Source organism: Pagrus major, chromosome 16, assembly GCF_040436345.1.
Source record: "Pagrus major chromosome 16, Pma_NU_1.0".
Lineage (NCBI taxonomy): Eukaryota > Metazoa > Chordata > Actinopteri > Spariformes > Sparidae > Pagrus > Pagrus major.
This window is the reverse complement of record NC_133230.1, coordinates 23,471,382-23,484,935: the sequence shown is the minus strand read 5'-3', so window position 1 is coordinate 23,484,935 and position 13,554 is coordinate 23,471,382. Positions and strand designations below refer to the sequence as shown.

Sequence of the window (13,554 nt, the reverse complement as noted above, 5' to 3'; positions counted from 1 at the left end):
GTGTGTAGGTGAGAAGTGTTGATGATAGCACCCAAATCTTATTGAAAAAACTGGACACCACAAAGTATATCTGAAGCAACAGACGGCACAAATTTGCATTGGAATGAACTCCAGTACAAGTAATCCGGCATGACGCGTTTGCTATTCTATACTGTGCAATATTAGAATCTCAGAGGAGTGTGTGTCTGTGTGTGTGTGTGTGATGCAACATTCAGACAGATAAATCTATTTCGAGACAAGGCAGACACAACATCTTCTCATCAGACATCAGAACCAAAAAGTTCCACGTTAGGAGCAAAGGGAGAATTAACTTTATCTACAAGGCTTACAATCGACAAACACCCTTTTTTTCTCTCATTTTTAACAACAAAATACAAGCATATGTGTTAAAGGCATCACCTTGTGCTTTATATGACATCCAGATGTGACGGTCTCATTACTCAGCAACTCAAAACTAGCAATGATGCAAGACAAGTTAAAGCTCTCGGTCACTAAATATGGTTCAAAATCTCCTCACTGTCACATTTGAGCATCAAATTTTCATGTGTAATGCTGAAAGACAAACGAAAATAAAGCCAAAAACAATATGGGTGGTTCACATACAGGCATTAAAAAGTATATAAATACCAATACAGTTACTCATGTCAAACAAAAACCAAAAAAAGAACATATACAATGTGTTTCAATAACGGATGCAAGATAACGGAAAAAACGAGCTTTGTCAAGCTAAAACGGGACAAAAAATGTGTTGACCATTGTCAGGACTCCTTATCCTGACAGATTGTACCTACAGAATTGTGAATGTGATCTGTGAAACTGGTTTGAAGACCAATTTGGGTATTTTCAAGTTCAGCTAAACAATATCAAGAAAAACAATTAATACCAAGGTGTCAGGAAAACAAATCTGACCATGAATTACATACATTTTATGACGTGTGAACACTAAAATGCCGCTCGGTAAAGGAGACAGTGAGGTTCGTTCAGAGACCATCCTCTGAACAAGTAAAAGGCCATGGATTTATCAGACTGTCATGCATGCCAGAGTGCTAATAAGTTTTTTTTTTTTGTATCCTCAATACATAAATAATTTTCAACAATTCAAATGTACACTCCTCTAACATAGTTCTATGTCTTCATACAACCACAAATTACATGATAAAATATAAACATTATACCAGCACAGACACAGTGACCTGAATGATTTTTGGCACACCAGATATCCACAGCCTGGACCTGCTGGAGTCGATTTCAGCTCAGTTGGGACAGACTACTTGATCATAGGGATATCTGGATTTTGGCCATGGTAAGCAACAGCCTATAACAGCTGAAAAAGGCTTAGTGCAAAAACTAAAATGATGCAGTACAGCATGCAATGGAACCTGCAGTTATACCTGCACGGATATAAAATATCTCCTCGCCATTACACGTACGACATCAGAGAAACAATGCTTATTAATAAGAATTGCTGGAAACTACTCACACCGACCCCGCAGGGTTCTCAGCTAACTAATATCCTTTAAATGATACATTTTTTTTATAATATTTTCTGATAGTAGAAAAATAGCTCAACAGCCTTATTTAACATAAAATTAGGGATTTGTGTCAAGAAGAATCAAAATATTCACTCTGTGAATAATCAGAGTGGAAATTTCACACTCAGTCAAGTAACTCACATGTTCTGGCTGTTCTACAAAGGCCACAGGAACTCTGAAATCCCAAATCTACTAATTGTCCTATATTTATATATATGTATATGCCTAAAAACTTCCTTTCCACAGATACAAGACAGAACCATTAGAGTAACAGAGGTAAAGCAGTGACAGACTGCGAGCTGAGTGAGCCAGTGGTTCTCTCTGGTGCTCCGAGGAAGGAAGGCCATCCCTGTTAAAGTTCTCCAGGTTTCTGGTTGCAGCTGGTGCAAACACGCACAGGGTGGTCCCAGCCCCGCGATGGGACCGTCCTGCGTTCAGGGGAACAGTCGTCGCACACTCCTTGGCCACAGGCGCGGCAGTGGTGCTTGGACAGCTTGGCAGTGAACTCGCGTTGGCAGTTGTGGCACGACAGGATGTCCTGGTCGGGCACCCAGTAGGCAGGACGGGCTGCGTCTTTCACGAGACCTAAACACATAAATACACACATACACAAGCACATATTGGTTATAATGTAAGCTAACAGTTACATCTTTTACATTAAACACACACATGGTGGTCACTTTTAACGCACAGTATGTCATTTCCGCTAAAAAAAAAATGAAAACAAAAGATGTAGTTTGGTGACATTGTTAAGTACTGTGGAATCATGGGAGTTGTTGTCTTTATTGTTAAACAACCCCCAACTCCTAAACAACACCATCTGACATGATTTAAGCAGAAATGTCTACAGACGAGGTAATGTATTAATGCTGTATTCATATATACGTTTGGTCACCTTCACCTTCCTTCTTTGCTCTCCGACATATTATCTGATGTTTCCCTGACAGTTATAGCACCAGGAGACCACATGAAATGCAATTTTACCTTGAATTAATTAGCAAATTTCTGAGTTTGAACATTTTTGGAAAAGTTTATAATAATGTCAGTACACCACTCAAAAAAAAAGCGTAACAAAGGTCTAGTTGTTTTTGGACATTGTATCTGTAAATGTTACATATTATATCTTTAAGTCACTGTAAACATAGTGCAGACATTTAAAGGAACAGTTTGACATTTCAGAAAATACGTTCGCTTTGTTGCTTAGAAGGTGGATAGTGCTTTCATATCTGTTAGCTTAACATAAAAACTGGAACCAGAGGGAAAACTGGTAGCCTTGCTCTGTCCAAATGATGCTGTATTCCTAGACTATACTGACTGACAAAGGGCACAGAGTAATAGGTTTGCAATGACCTGATATCCTGCTACTGCCCCATCCGAATCTCACCAATTAGCATGTTATAAAAATGGCACGATGTGGTTTTATGGGGGGTTATGTCCCGGACTTGGCAGAGCGCAACAATTTCCTGGAGTCTCCTGTTACAATACCTACACTCTGTGAGCCCCATTCATTATACCTACCATCCCTGCTGATTAAATGCTGCAGTGCCTAAATCTATTTGCATTTACTGACTATTTGAAATACTCGACTGTTGATACCAAAACAGTTTCCATTGTCAGTTACCATCGCTTTACTTTGTTTATTTTTCCTCTCTACTGTTTGGAGTGCACCCTGCTGCTTCAGGTAAAATAAAGTCCTTGGCTGACTTGGTTCGGGTAGCCATGGAAACATGGAAACAAGGTTTGGTATTTAGAAATAAGTATTTTGTTGTGACTGGAGTGGACCTTGCTCTGAGGTATTTTTGGGGCGGTGATGGAGACGGAGAGGTTTTCAACAGGATATCACGTTATCAAAAATTCATCTATGCCCTTTACCAGTAAATATAGGCCTACAGTAGACTCATGTAGCAGCCTAACATGCATTAACATACTACTTATGCTTTGGATTAAGTACATTCTTTGAGGTTATATAAATATGATTAAGACATGCATGAAACTACAACCACATTCGAAAATAAGGGCTGTGATTTCTGGTGTGTGTTTGAGTGAGTGCAGCATTTATTCTTGCCAACACTTTGCAGCGGAGCCAGTTTTCTCAATCTAAAACACATTTTGGATTTTCTTGACAGAAATGTGTCATATTGGCTGTTATGAAAAATCTTCTTCTCAAAAACACTGGGGAAAACATTTATAACACCAACTCTTGAACAAATATTACAGCAATAAGCCTAAAAAATGAAAGGAGTAAACAGGATAACTGGTCAACTATGGCACTTTTGCACTAGTCTATGTTTGACATTAGGTAGCAGAGGCCCCTCTACATGGAAGCACTGCCAACCTGAAGACGTTGTTAAAGGGAATCTGAGGTTCTGTAACCAGTGTGTGTAGGAGGATTTTAATTTTTCAGTCTATAAACATTTTTTGTTAGCGAGACAGTTACAGACAAATGAAAAATCAGTAGTTGAAGATCTGCTTTCTATCAAATATCTGAGTCACTCAACTGGGCAACTGATTGGATTCAGACTGTTTGGATTTTGACAATTTTTCCAACTTATTTGTCACTTGATAGGTAAGTTGTTTTCTTGATGTGTACATTTGCAGCGAGTGAGCAAAGACCTGTGAGCTTTTGCTAATTGTACAGTCTCTACTATAACTAGGCCATGAGGGCATTACATATTCCTTATAAGGAAGCCTTCGCTGGTCAAACTCCTTAATGACATCTTCGAGAGTTCAAACTAGAAACAAGACCTCACTACTTTTCTTCCTTACCGTAAATAAGAACGTTACACGTCTGCCACCAGAGGGCACTGTATACATTCCCTCACATTTACTGGGTCATATATTCCTGTTACATAACGATGTTCTTTAGGTTTTGTTTTGGACAACACTCACCAAGTGGGATGTCAATAGCAGTGACCACAACGCCTATAGTGTTGGTCACTGCTTCTCCAACCTTCCTGGCCAGGGTTCCACCTTCTTCCTCCTCGCGCTCAGCCTCAAGCATCTCTGCATAAAGATGACAAAGATATCTGCTAAAGCCAAAGCTCAGCCGAATGTTAAATGGCTGCATAATACACACAAAAGAGCATTTGACATTATTGAGAGTGTGTGTACCTGCGTATGAGGCTCTCTGCTCGTAGCAGACGTCACAGACTCTGACAGGGGCAAGACCCCAGCCTCTCTCAGGGACGGGCGCAGCTTTGGAAGAGCAGCCATCGCAGAAGCCCTCCCCGCAGGCACGGCAGTGATGTTTGGTGTCATTGTCCTGGAAGACTGTGTGACACTTATGGCACACCTAGTACAGGAGAAAGAGAAAAAAAAACAATAACAAGAGAAGCTGTTATTGTACAAGAGTGTACTAGAGGGAAGAGGACGCAATCTGTATGTATTCAAGTTTTATCTTGTGACCTGCAAACATAAGATTGTGTAATAGCTGCAGAGCACCAGCCAGTAAACATCCCTCTGGACATGAAAGTGTTGACTTGGCTGCTGGTGGCGGGTGGCACAGGGTGGGGCTGTGTGTGTCACTCACCAAGATGAGGGAGTTGGGTTTCCAGTAGGCCGGGGCGATCTGGTCTGTCAGCCAAGAGGTGACGGCCTTGGCAGGCTTGACACTGAGCTCTGACACAGACTGGGCCACTAGGTTGACTCCATCCAGAAGACGCTGCGCTGCATTACTATTGTCCTTTAAAAAACCATCAGACTGCAAAAAGCAGACAGGTTATCAACATAAGTAGATAAATGGTTACCTCTAGCAATGATTATACGTCTGTATGATTACAGATAATTATAAACATATAATCTACATTGGATAAATGAATTAAAAAGCTTGTTTCTCTTACCCCTGGCCATACATGCTGGATCTCAGTGCGGACAACCGTATCCACAGGGTCCTGGTTCCCATACCAGTATTGACGGCTCCGATAGATCACTCCACAGTTGGGACATTCAATAACATACCTGAACATACAGTAGACGCATTAATGTACAACTCAAATCTCTGTGAAAATATGAATGTAAACCAATTTGTATCCGAGGTATTTATTTGGAACATGTAGGCTAATGTGGATAGAAATTTTAGATTTTAGGTAAGAGGCTAGAAAACCAGAGCTAAACTTAGGCTCTGTAAAGGTAACATAAGCCTAAATCAAGCATGACACTGCAGCTCATTCAGCTGCAACTCACCCAGACCAGGCGTATTTGGCAAGGCCCAACCATGGAGAGTCAGAGGAAGCTGAGGTCTTAGGGACAACGATCACTTCCTTTCCCCCTTCATAGCAGGCCTACAGTGATGCACCACACAATGACTTCAACTTAACACATCAGCCATTGAACAAGAGTCAGTACAAAGTCACTGATTAAGAGAGACAGCTCAGTTCTATCTAAGTGAGACTGTGCTTACCTTACAGGTGTAAATGCGATTATCATACTGGACAGAATAACGACAGCGATGCTTCGCCTCATGGCACGCCCCTTCTCCTAAGTGGTTCATGCTGTTCTTGCAGCCAGATCTGTGATGAAAGCAATACAGCAGGGGGTTTCACAACAAAGAAGGAGTGATAACAATGATTACATTTTTTTTTAAATAGCAGGAGGGTACTGACCCACAACTGAGGCACAGGCTGGAGCAGGTGAAGTACTCATCAGGAAAGAAGCAGCTGTGGGCTACAAGCTCTCCTGCAATTTCCCCATTAAAGCGCTCACTCAACGCCTGTAGGAAAAGTAAGGAAGAGTACAAATTAGCTAGACCTAGACCAAACATAGTGTTGCACCACCTCTTCATATATACACACATATTGCACAGACATAGTTGAATGCAAACAGGCGGGTCTGAAGCAGATCTGCAGCTGGCTGACTTTATACAACCCTACCTGAAGGGCTTTGAAGATGACCACAGGGGTGCGTGGGGAACGGGTGGCGTTGTTATCCAGGAGCTGCTCCAGTTTATTCTGCAGGCCACGGAAGTCAGTGGGGGGGTTGAGAGTCTGCGTGCCCCAGTACTGGACAGAGCTGAAGGCCTCTGGGAAACGGGAGAGCTTCTTGAAGCGCTCCAACAGCAGCCGATCTACTGACTCAGATGACTTGTCTAAAACGAGACATGGATGGAGCGGTTAGTATAGAGTGTAATCAGAATACACTGTGGGTATTCTGTTAGCCTTCATCTATCATAGACATATCATATCATACACGTAACGGGTCCATAAAGCTCGTCCAAGTTAATCTAATCCAAGACCGTTGGGCGGTCAAGCTTGTGCACCCACTGCAGATGGGGTACGTTAACCTTTTTAGATTAGCAGCTACAGTGAAGACTTCAGCTTCGAAAAGGGTGTAAATAACGTCTTTCCAAATTAATCTCAGGGCTTCCAGAGACTTGGATTACGCTGGACGAGCTGTATGGAGCCATGTTATCTTTTGGGTTGTTTTTTAACATTTTAAAACTAGTCCCCAAATACTTCAGGTGTTAAGGAGAACGCTGCAACACTGTTTTGCTGTGAAGCTCCAGAAATGTTTTGTGGACAACGAAACTTCACCTGCCTTTACATCAGCATAGGGGTAAGTAGATAATTAATTAATTTTCACTTTTCGGTGAACTTTTCCTTTATTAAGTCTTTCAGAAAACCCATGTCACTCATTAATTTACATTACATTTGTTGTCCAAAGTCTTAAAGGCTCATACCAGTGTTCCTTTAAGTTTAAGCATATTTGCACAAGGCCAACCCCAATTTGAATATGTTTTTCCTCCCTCACAAGCAGCAATCAGTTTCCATACATTTCTATATAGTGTGAAAAACAGCTTGTAGAGGCTTGTAGCTTACTTGAGTGATGTAATGCACTGAAGTTAATATCAGGTCTGTCAAGTCCTTCTGTTATTTCATTATTGCATGGCAATGGAGCACAGACTTCATAAAGAAACTAGTCTTTACAGCAGCAGCGATAACGGAAATCTGACACTAAAAGCAGGCATGATGCTCGTTATTTCCTTATGAAGCAAATTGCTAGTCTCTGCAAGTTGATGGAAAAAGAACAGAAACAAGTAGCTGCCTGAGAGTTTGGAAAACACATTTATATAGAAAAAGGTTGACAGTAATGTAAAGTATGAGTCGTAGCGACCGAACTAAAACATGCAAAAATTGTCTTTCGTCTGTGACTACAACTATGTGTCCCATTTTTGACCTAACTACACAGTCTGCACAATTTTCTTTTGAGTCCAAAGAGCAGTGTTTACACATTTTACAAAAAGGCAGAATGACAATTGCTACCTCCGGTGATGTAGAAGAAAAAAAACACTGTGGGCTAATATTTGCTAAACCTGTAATTATCTGCAAATGCTTAACCCTTGGTTTACTTTGAGGGTACGCCTATCGTCCCTAAAGTAAAATTCTACTTTATGTTTTGACTTGTCTAATAAAGGTGTAATAACAGAACCAAGTCCATGACAGAAGTGCTGAGATATTTTTACCTGAACCAAGCAGCTTAGTGTGGACCGTTTCATGGAAGATGACCACCGCAGGGCCCAATGTGGACAGTGGGACATCCAGACCACAGCGGGCGGTCGTGGCCTTCAGTTCCTTGGTGAAATGCTTCAAGTAAGCATCCGAGGCGTCCCCGAGGAACTTGAAGAGGTCATCGTGGAGGCGGTCAGCGTGGGTGCGGTAAATGATGAGGTCGGAGATGGCGAGCACCTTGAGCAGGAGACGGGTTCTCTGGCCCTGTTTGGAACTGTTCCCGAGCAGCCCCTCTGTGTCGATGACCACCACTTTACGGGTGGGGTCAAAAGCTGCCCACACACCCACGGTGCAGGACTCCTGCGTGGGAGAAGTCTTGAACACTTCTCTGCCCATGAAGAAGGCGTGGTTCAGGGTGTGAGATTTGCCCTCTCCTGTGTTGCCAAAGATGGACACCACCTTCAGCAGCTGGTCGGGCTCGCAGCTCAGGCGCTTTATGAATGAAGCATCATCTTTTATCTTTGAGGGAACAAGAGATTAGAAGTGAAAATGTGTTATTTAAACAACAAAATGTGTGGTGAGAGCAAAGAATGTTGATGTCTAGGTATTTTAGGTACAACTCACCTGCATTTCCTCATTCTCGTCAACCAAGAGAAAACTGGAAACCTTCTCCAGAAGTTTTGCTCTCTGAGATTTGGTCTCCTCGGCGATTTGGACAGCGGGTGGGACAGGCGTCTGGACAGAGTTGACCACCGCAGGTTTGGGCGGCGGAGGGTAAGATGTGAGCTGGTGTTTCTTCTTGTTGCCTCCACTGTGGGTGCGCTTCTGACAGTCTTGGCACAAGTTAACCTTGCAGTTCTGGCAGCGGACCACAGATCTATGGCGTTTGCCATTGTCTCCGTTACCTCCTTTACAGTTGTCACAGTAAGGTACGTGCCCGGGGCCTATCTGAACCCTCTCATGGTTCTTCAGACGCTCCTGATTGTGGAGCTCGAGCTCACAACGAACACACTGCAAGCTCTTGCATTCATCACACTCAAATGCAGCCTCCTCAGAGCCACCACAGGCATAACTCTCCTGACATATTAGACTAGTATTGACTCCCTTTTCTGAAGATGAGCCATGCCCACTCATCGTTTCGTACAAGATAAATACAGAGCAGTGCTTATTGGATCACCTTTGACAACAGCACCAGCAATTGACAATAGCAGTTAATGACAAATGCACAACATGCAGTGATACTGACAGCTGAAATGACCAAAAACAACAATTACATCAACTTAGAACAGCTGCATAGTATCCCACTGACTGTATACAATAAAATATATCAAGTTAACTCTGGCAGTATGGATTTCAAACACTTAAAAACGGTTTTAATAATATCATCTAGTGCAACTAAACAGTGAGGCAATGAAGCAGAAACAGCCGTCTCCTCGAGGAACACCTGATATCTTTGTGCCACCAACACTTAGCTTGCTCATGTATTAAAGTTAGCACGTAGCCTCAGCGTTACATAAAATATATCCAAGTGCCAGAGAGCAACACTAAAATAACACAGGATAGCATATGCAGGTAGCTTGTACCAACCGAGACAATGAACTCTCCCTGAATAAGATGAATGTGCAAATGTTGATGCTAACAACAGGCTAGCTGGCAATAACGACCCTCTCAGTAGCTCGCAGGCAAACTCGGTGGATAATTTGGCAACAAAGCCGCAAAACGCACTTCACAGCTGCTCGGCTTCGACGGACAGTTTCAACTTTTCCTACAGAACAACTGCAATAAGCGAGCCAGCGGGTCCTAATAGTACATAGCACGTCCTAACAAGCAGCTAGCCTCCTGTCTGTCAACTGAGCTGTAACAACATATCAACAAAAACAACAGCCAGCCGATGTCCAAAGCTCGGATATCCGCGGACTATTTCTTTACTTTACGACGGGAGGAAAATCCGCGCGACGGCGTTACAAAGTCTTTAAAAAGTGTTACTGTGTCTAAATCCTTCCGAGCAGTGTCATTGTTTTGTTCTTCAGCAGCCCCCTCCCTGGCAGATTTCTCTAGCTACGTTATTTTGTTGCCAGGTCAGATCAGCTGATCAGCTTATTTTCAGTCACAGGGTCAGAGTAGGGTAAAGTGCGGTTGCATGATGGGAAACGTAGTTGTGCAAGGCGGAGGCGCCCAGGCCGAGTGTACGATTCCTGTGCAGCTTTCCAAAATGTTTTCATGTGCTCACTGAATTGTGGCTTTTTTAGTATATGTTTATACATTTAACTTTTGGAAGATTACAGCTATAAAAACTAAAGATCGCATGTGAATGATTATTAAAGGAGGGGAGGTGTGGCCTACATTTTTTCACATCCAGTCCTTCCTATAGGCAGGTTAGGAACTCAAACCAGTATAACCTCTTGGACATTTACCCTGAAGCACTTTAAAATACCATCACTTATTAGGACAGTAAGCATGAAGCACAGCAACATATATAAGATTACTTTGCAGAAAATGCAGTAAATTTCATTAGGGACACTGGGGATGTCTCCACCACTTTTTGAAATGACCATTTTGTCCCCATCATTTAAAAAATTATAATAAGTTAAACATGCAAAAAATAGCTTTTAAAAACCCTTGACCCCCCACCCTTGAGTACTGTAGGCTGGTAGACTGGTATATGTGAACGTCCATAAAGGCTTTTTACATTTTCAGGTTGTCTGGCACCTTGCAGCTGCTGTGAATTACATATTTAGATACAGTATGCACACTCAAAACAACGATTTCACTTCAGCACATTAAATCAGATATGTTTTGTGATAGTATTCTACAGCAGGGTGACATAGTTTCATGTTTCAAAATGTGTCACCAGTCTTGAGCTGAGCCAATATAGAGCTTTTAACTTTGAAAGAAATGGAGTTACAATTCCAAGTACTTTCAAGCACTTTATCCAAAATCCAAGCACTTTTCAATCATTCAAAATTCCAAACCAAATGGAAGCGTTTTCAAGGATTTCCAGCCGTATGAACTTTGTCTAACTACTGGCCCCTAATTTTGAAATAACTTGCCCATGAAAAGTGCTTGAGAAGTCCTTGAATTGTATCATTTCAAAAACCCTCCTAATTTTAAAACATAACTTGTGACATGTTTCCTGTACGGACTAAAGGTTACTGTGACATTATCTTAGCCCTTATGCCCCCACCTCTTTTCAACATAAAACTAAGCCCTTGTATTGATAGGATAGTTTTTTTTTTGCGCTCCCCTAAGAAACAGAAAATGTAAAATAATAAGATCATGGTCTGAGTTGGTAAACCATTTCAAAGCAGCTTTCAAAATGGTTTCTTTTGATATGACAATCATTTATGGCAAACCCTTAAATAAACTTTTTTTGATCATGATTTTACTGAAGAAAATGCCATGTGGGTGGCTGTTTTGAAGTTAATTGTTAGACACATGCCTCAGCACAGGCTTTCAAACACAGGGTGGATTTAAATGGCTTTTGTCTTGTAAAGTAGCACTTCAAAGCATCAGCAGGTGACCATTTGTCCCCAATGGTACTTTGTGTTTTCCCTCCATTTCTCCACTGACAGTACCTTCCACTGTAGGATCTACACTGTATGTCTCTCCAGATTTTTGCATTAAAGTACTGATTTAAAGAAAACAAAGCAACTGGCGATTAAATATGTTTCACCGTAGTGCATTTATTACAAAACCTCAACACACACACACATACAAATATGAACAACAAATAAAACAATGAAACCAAGGAAGGAGAAGATAAAAAAGAGCAGAATGTAGCCTTCTTATGCTGAAGTTTGGATAAAGATTGTCACATGTTACAGGATGGAAATCGGCACAGGTTTTCAGTCATGTTAAATGATGTTGTTTTAGTGCATTTGCACAATAAAAATGCATAATTTGTCATAAAAATTCCTAAATAGACTGTGTCCACCAGGCTGAGTACAATCAATCCATCTTTTAACTCCACATCAGATGAACCTGATGATTTTCCTCCATCCACAATCACAAAAAGTCTTCAAACGCTTAAGCAAGCTTAGCTTTTTAGAGTTAGTGCCGGCGTGTTTGTGCTTGATGGCAGCAAATATAGCCCGGTCAAACACATCTTTGAGGTTGTGCTGTGTCAGAGCTGAACACTCCATATAGCCATGAGCTCTGATCCTGTGTGCCAGCCTCCTGGCCCGGCTGAAGTGCACTGGTTTGGTTCTCTGCTGGTCCAGATGGATAAGGACGTCCACGTTGTGGGGAAGGTCTGACTGAGTCCCGACCAGAACGATGGGAGAGGTCTGGTTCCCAGCACGGATCTGTGGGATCCATTTGGAGGTGATGTTCTCGAAGGAGACTGGGTTGACCAGGCTGAAGCAGAGGATGAAGACATCCACGTGGGCATAGCAGAGTGAGCGGAGATGGCCAAACTCCTCCTGTCAGATCAGACGTAAAGAGAGATGAGAAGGGAAAGACCAACTACAGAAATTATAATGATGGTGGTGTAGAATCTCTACCTGTCCTGCAGTGTCTATCAGCTTGATACGAGTTGGAACTCCATTCACATGAACCAAACCTGAAAGTCAAGTAGAAATAAGTTTTCATTGCTCTGTCAAGCAGTCAGTCACCTTTTAAAAGAAGAACCTGCACTCACCGGTGAAAACATCAAAAGCTGTTTGTCTGTACTCGCTGTTGTATCCATTGAAGATGTAGCTGATGATCATGCTGGTCTTCCCTACAGCTCCATCACCGACCAGCATGCAGCTCACCTCCTCCCTCAGCCTGTGTGCTTTGTCATGTCTCTGACAGGCCTGTGCCATCTTTGTCTTTCCTCAGATTATGACTCCATCATTATGCCAGCAGCTCCAAAGTCCATGCAGCAGCAGCAGCAACAGCAGCATTACTGTAAAAGATGTCCTCTCCCACAGGGAGGTCAGTTGGGGCCAATAAAGGGGAGAGGACACCTCGATTTGAAAGAACAAAGGCAGCCAATCAGAGGATCCGCCAACACTTTGACTGTTTCCATTTGATGTAGATTAACATAGTCACTCCCACAAAGAGGAGCCTGGCCACTGGTAAAGATCCGCTGACTGATAATGAGAAAGAAGGTACAGTGACTATATAAAGTACCATCTATCATTTATAGTCTCGGGTAGACAACTCCTACTGTAATAGATTAATTATTATAATGCAAAAATATTCTTAAAAATGTATTTTGTGTAATATATTACATTAGACAATATTATTTTCAAGCCACTGTACCATGTTAAAAAATGCTTCTGCGCCTCACAGTTCAGATCCTGAATTTACCAATAATTGTATGTAATGCCATAGTTGGTCCCTAGAGGGAGGTGTTGCTCCAGGATCAGATTTTACATGTTGGAGTCTCCCCTTGGTGTTTCATCCAGATGCTGCTTCTCACTTTCCTCTTTGTGACATGACACGTTTCCTCTCCCAACCTGTCTACGTGCAACAAGATGTGGAGTATTCTCGGTTAGTCAGACACATAATGAACGTATGCATGTATACTGCACAGTGGCCTCTGTGCTTTTGGTTTCAATCATTCATTCGCTCAATTGTCAGCACGGCAACTT

General features: G+C 42.0%; 2 protein-coding genes across 2 annotated transcripts; both read right to left on the bottom strand.

Annotated features, from left to right (window-relative positions):
* Positions 1–288: 288 nt before the first annotated feature.
* Positions 289–10,036, bottom strand: LOC141010644 (zinc finger FYVE domain-containing protein 1-like). The gene is made up of 11 exons (XM_073483697.1): positions 8,600–10,036; positions 7,990–8,494; positions 6,401–6,615; positions 6,134–6,240; positions 5,932–6,040; positions 5,715–5,812; positions 5,372–5,489; positions 5,062–5,232; positions 4,644–4,824; positions 4,422–4,535; positions 289–2,117 (listed from the first exon to the last, which is right to left on the bottom strand). The coding sequence occupies exons 1-11, from the start codon at positions 9,107–9,109 to the stop codon at positions 1,885–1,887; spliced, it is 2,361 nt and encodes a 786-aa protein (XP_073339798.1). The 5' UTR covers positions 9,110–10,036; the 3' UTR covers positions 289–1,884.
* Positions 10,037–11,946: 1,910 nt separating this feature from the next.
* On the bottom strand, positions 11,947–12,780 carry LOC141011086 (rho-related GTP-binding protein RhoV-like). Its single transcript, XM_073484310.1, has 3 exons — positions 12,615–12,780; positions 12,478–12,536; positions 11,947–12,396 (listed from the first exon to the last, which is right to left on the bottom strand). The coding sequence occupies exons 1-3, from the start codon at positions 12,778–12,780 to the stop codon at positions 11,947–11,949; spliced, it is 675 nt and encodes a 224-aa protein (XP_073340411.1).
* Positions 12,781–13,554: the final 774 nt, after the last annotated feature.

Bases quoted from the DNA above. Each gene is read 5' to 3' on its own strand.
- LOC141010644 (XM_073483697.1), bottom strand. From the start codon at position 9,109: ATGAGTGGGCATGGCTCATCTTCAGAAAAGGGAGTCAATACTAGTCTA. The intron at 8,495-8,599 runs GTGAGTTGTACC...GTTCCCTCAAAG, and splicing joins ACGAGAATGAGGAAATGCAG to ATAAAAGATGATGCTTCATT. The intron at 5,813-5,931 runs GTAAGCACAGTC...GCATCACTGTAG, and splicing joins ATCGCATTTACACCTGTAAG to GCCTGCTATGAAGGGGGAAA.
- LOC141011086 (XM_073484310.1), bottom strand. From the start codon at position 12,780: ATGGCACAGGCCTGTCAGAGACATGACAAAGCACACAGGCTGAGGGAG. The intron at 12,537-12,614 runs GTGAGTGCAGGT...CTTGACTTTCAG, and splicing joins AGCTTTTGATGTTTTCACCG to GTTTGGTTCATGTGAATGGA. The intron at 12,397-12,477 runs GTAGAGATTCTA...CTGATCTGACAG, and splicing joins TGATAGACACTGCAGGACAG to GAGGAGTTTGGCCATCTCCG.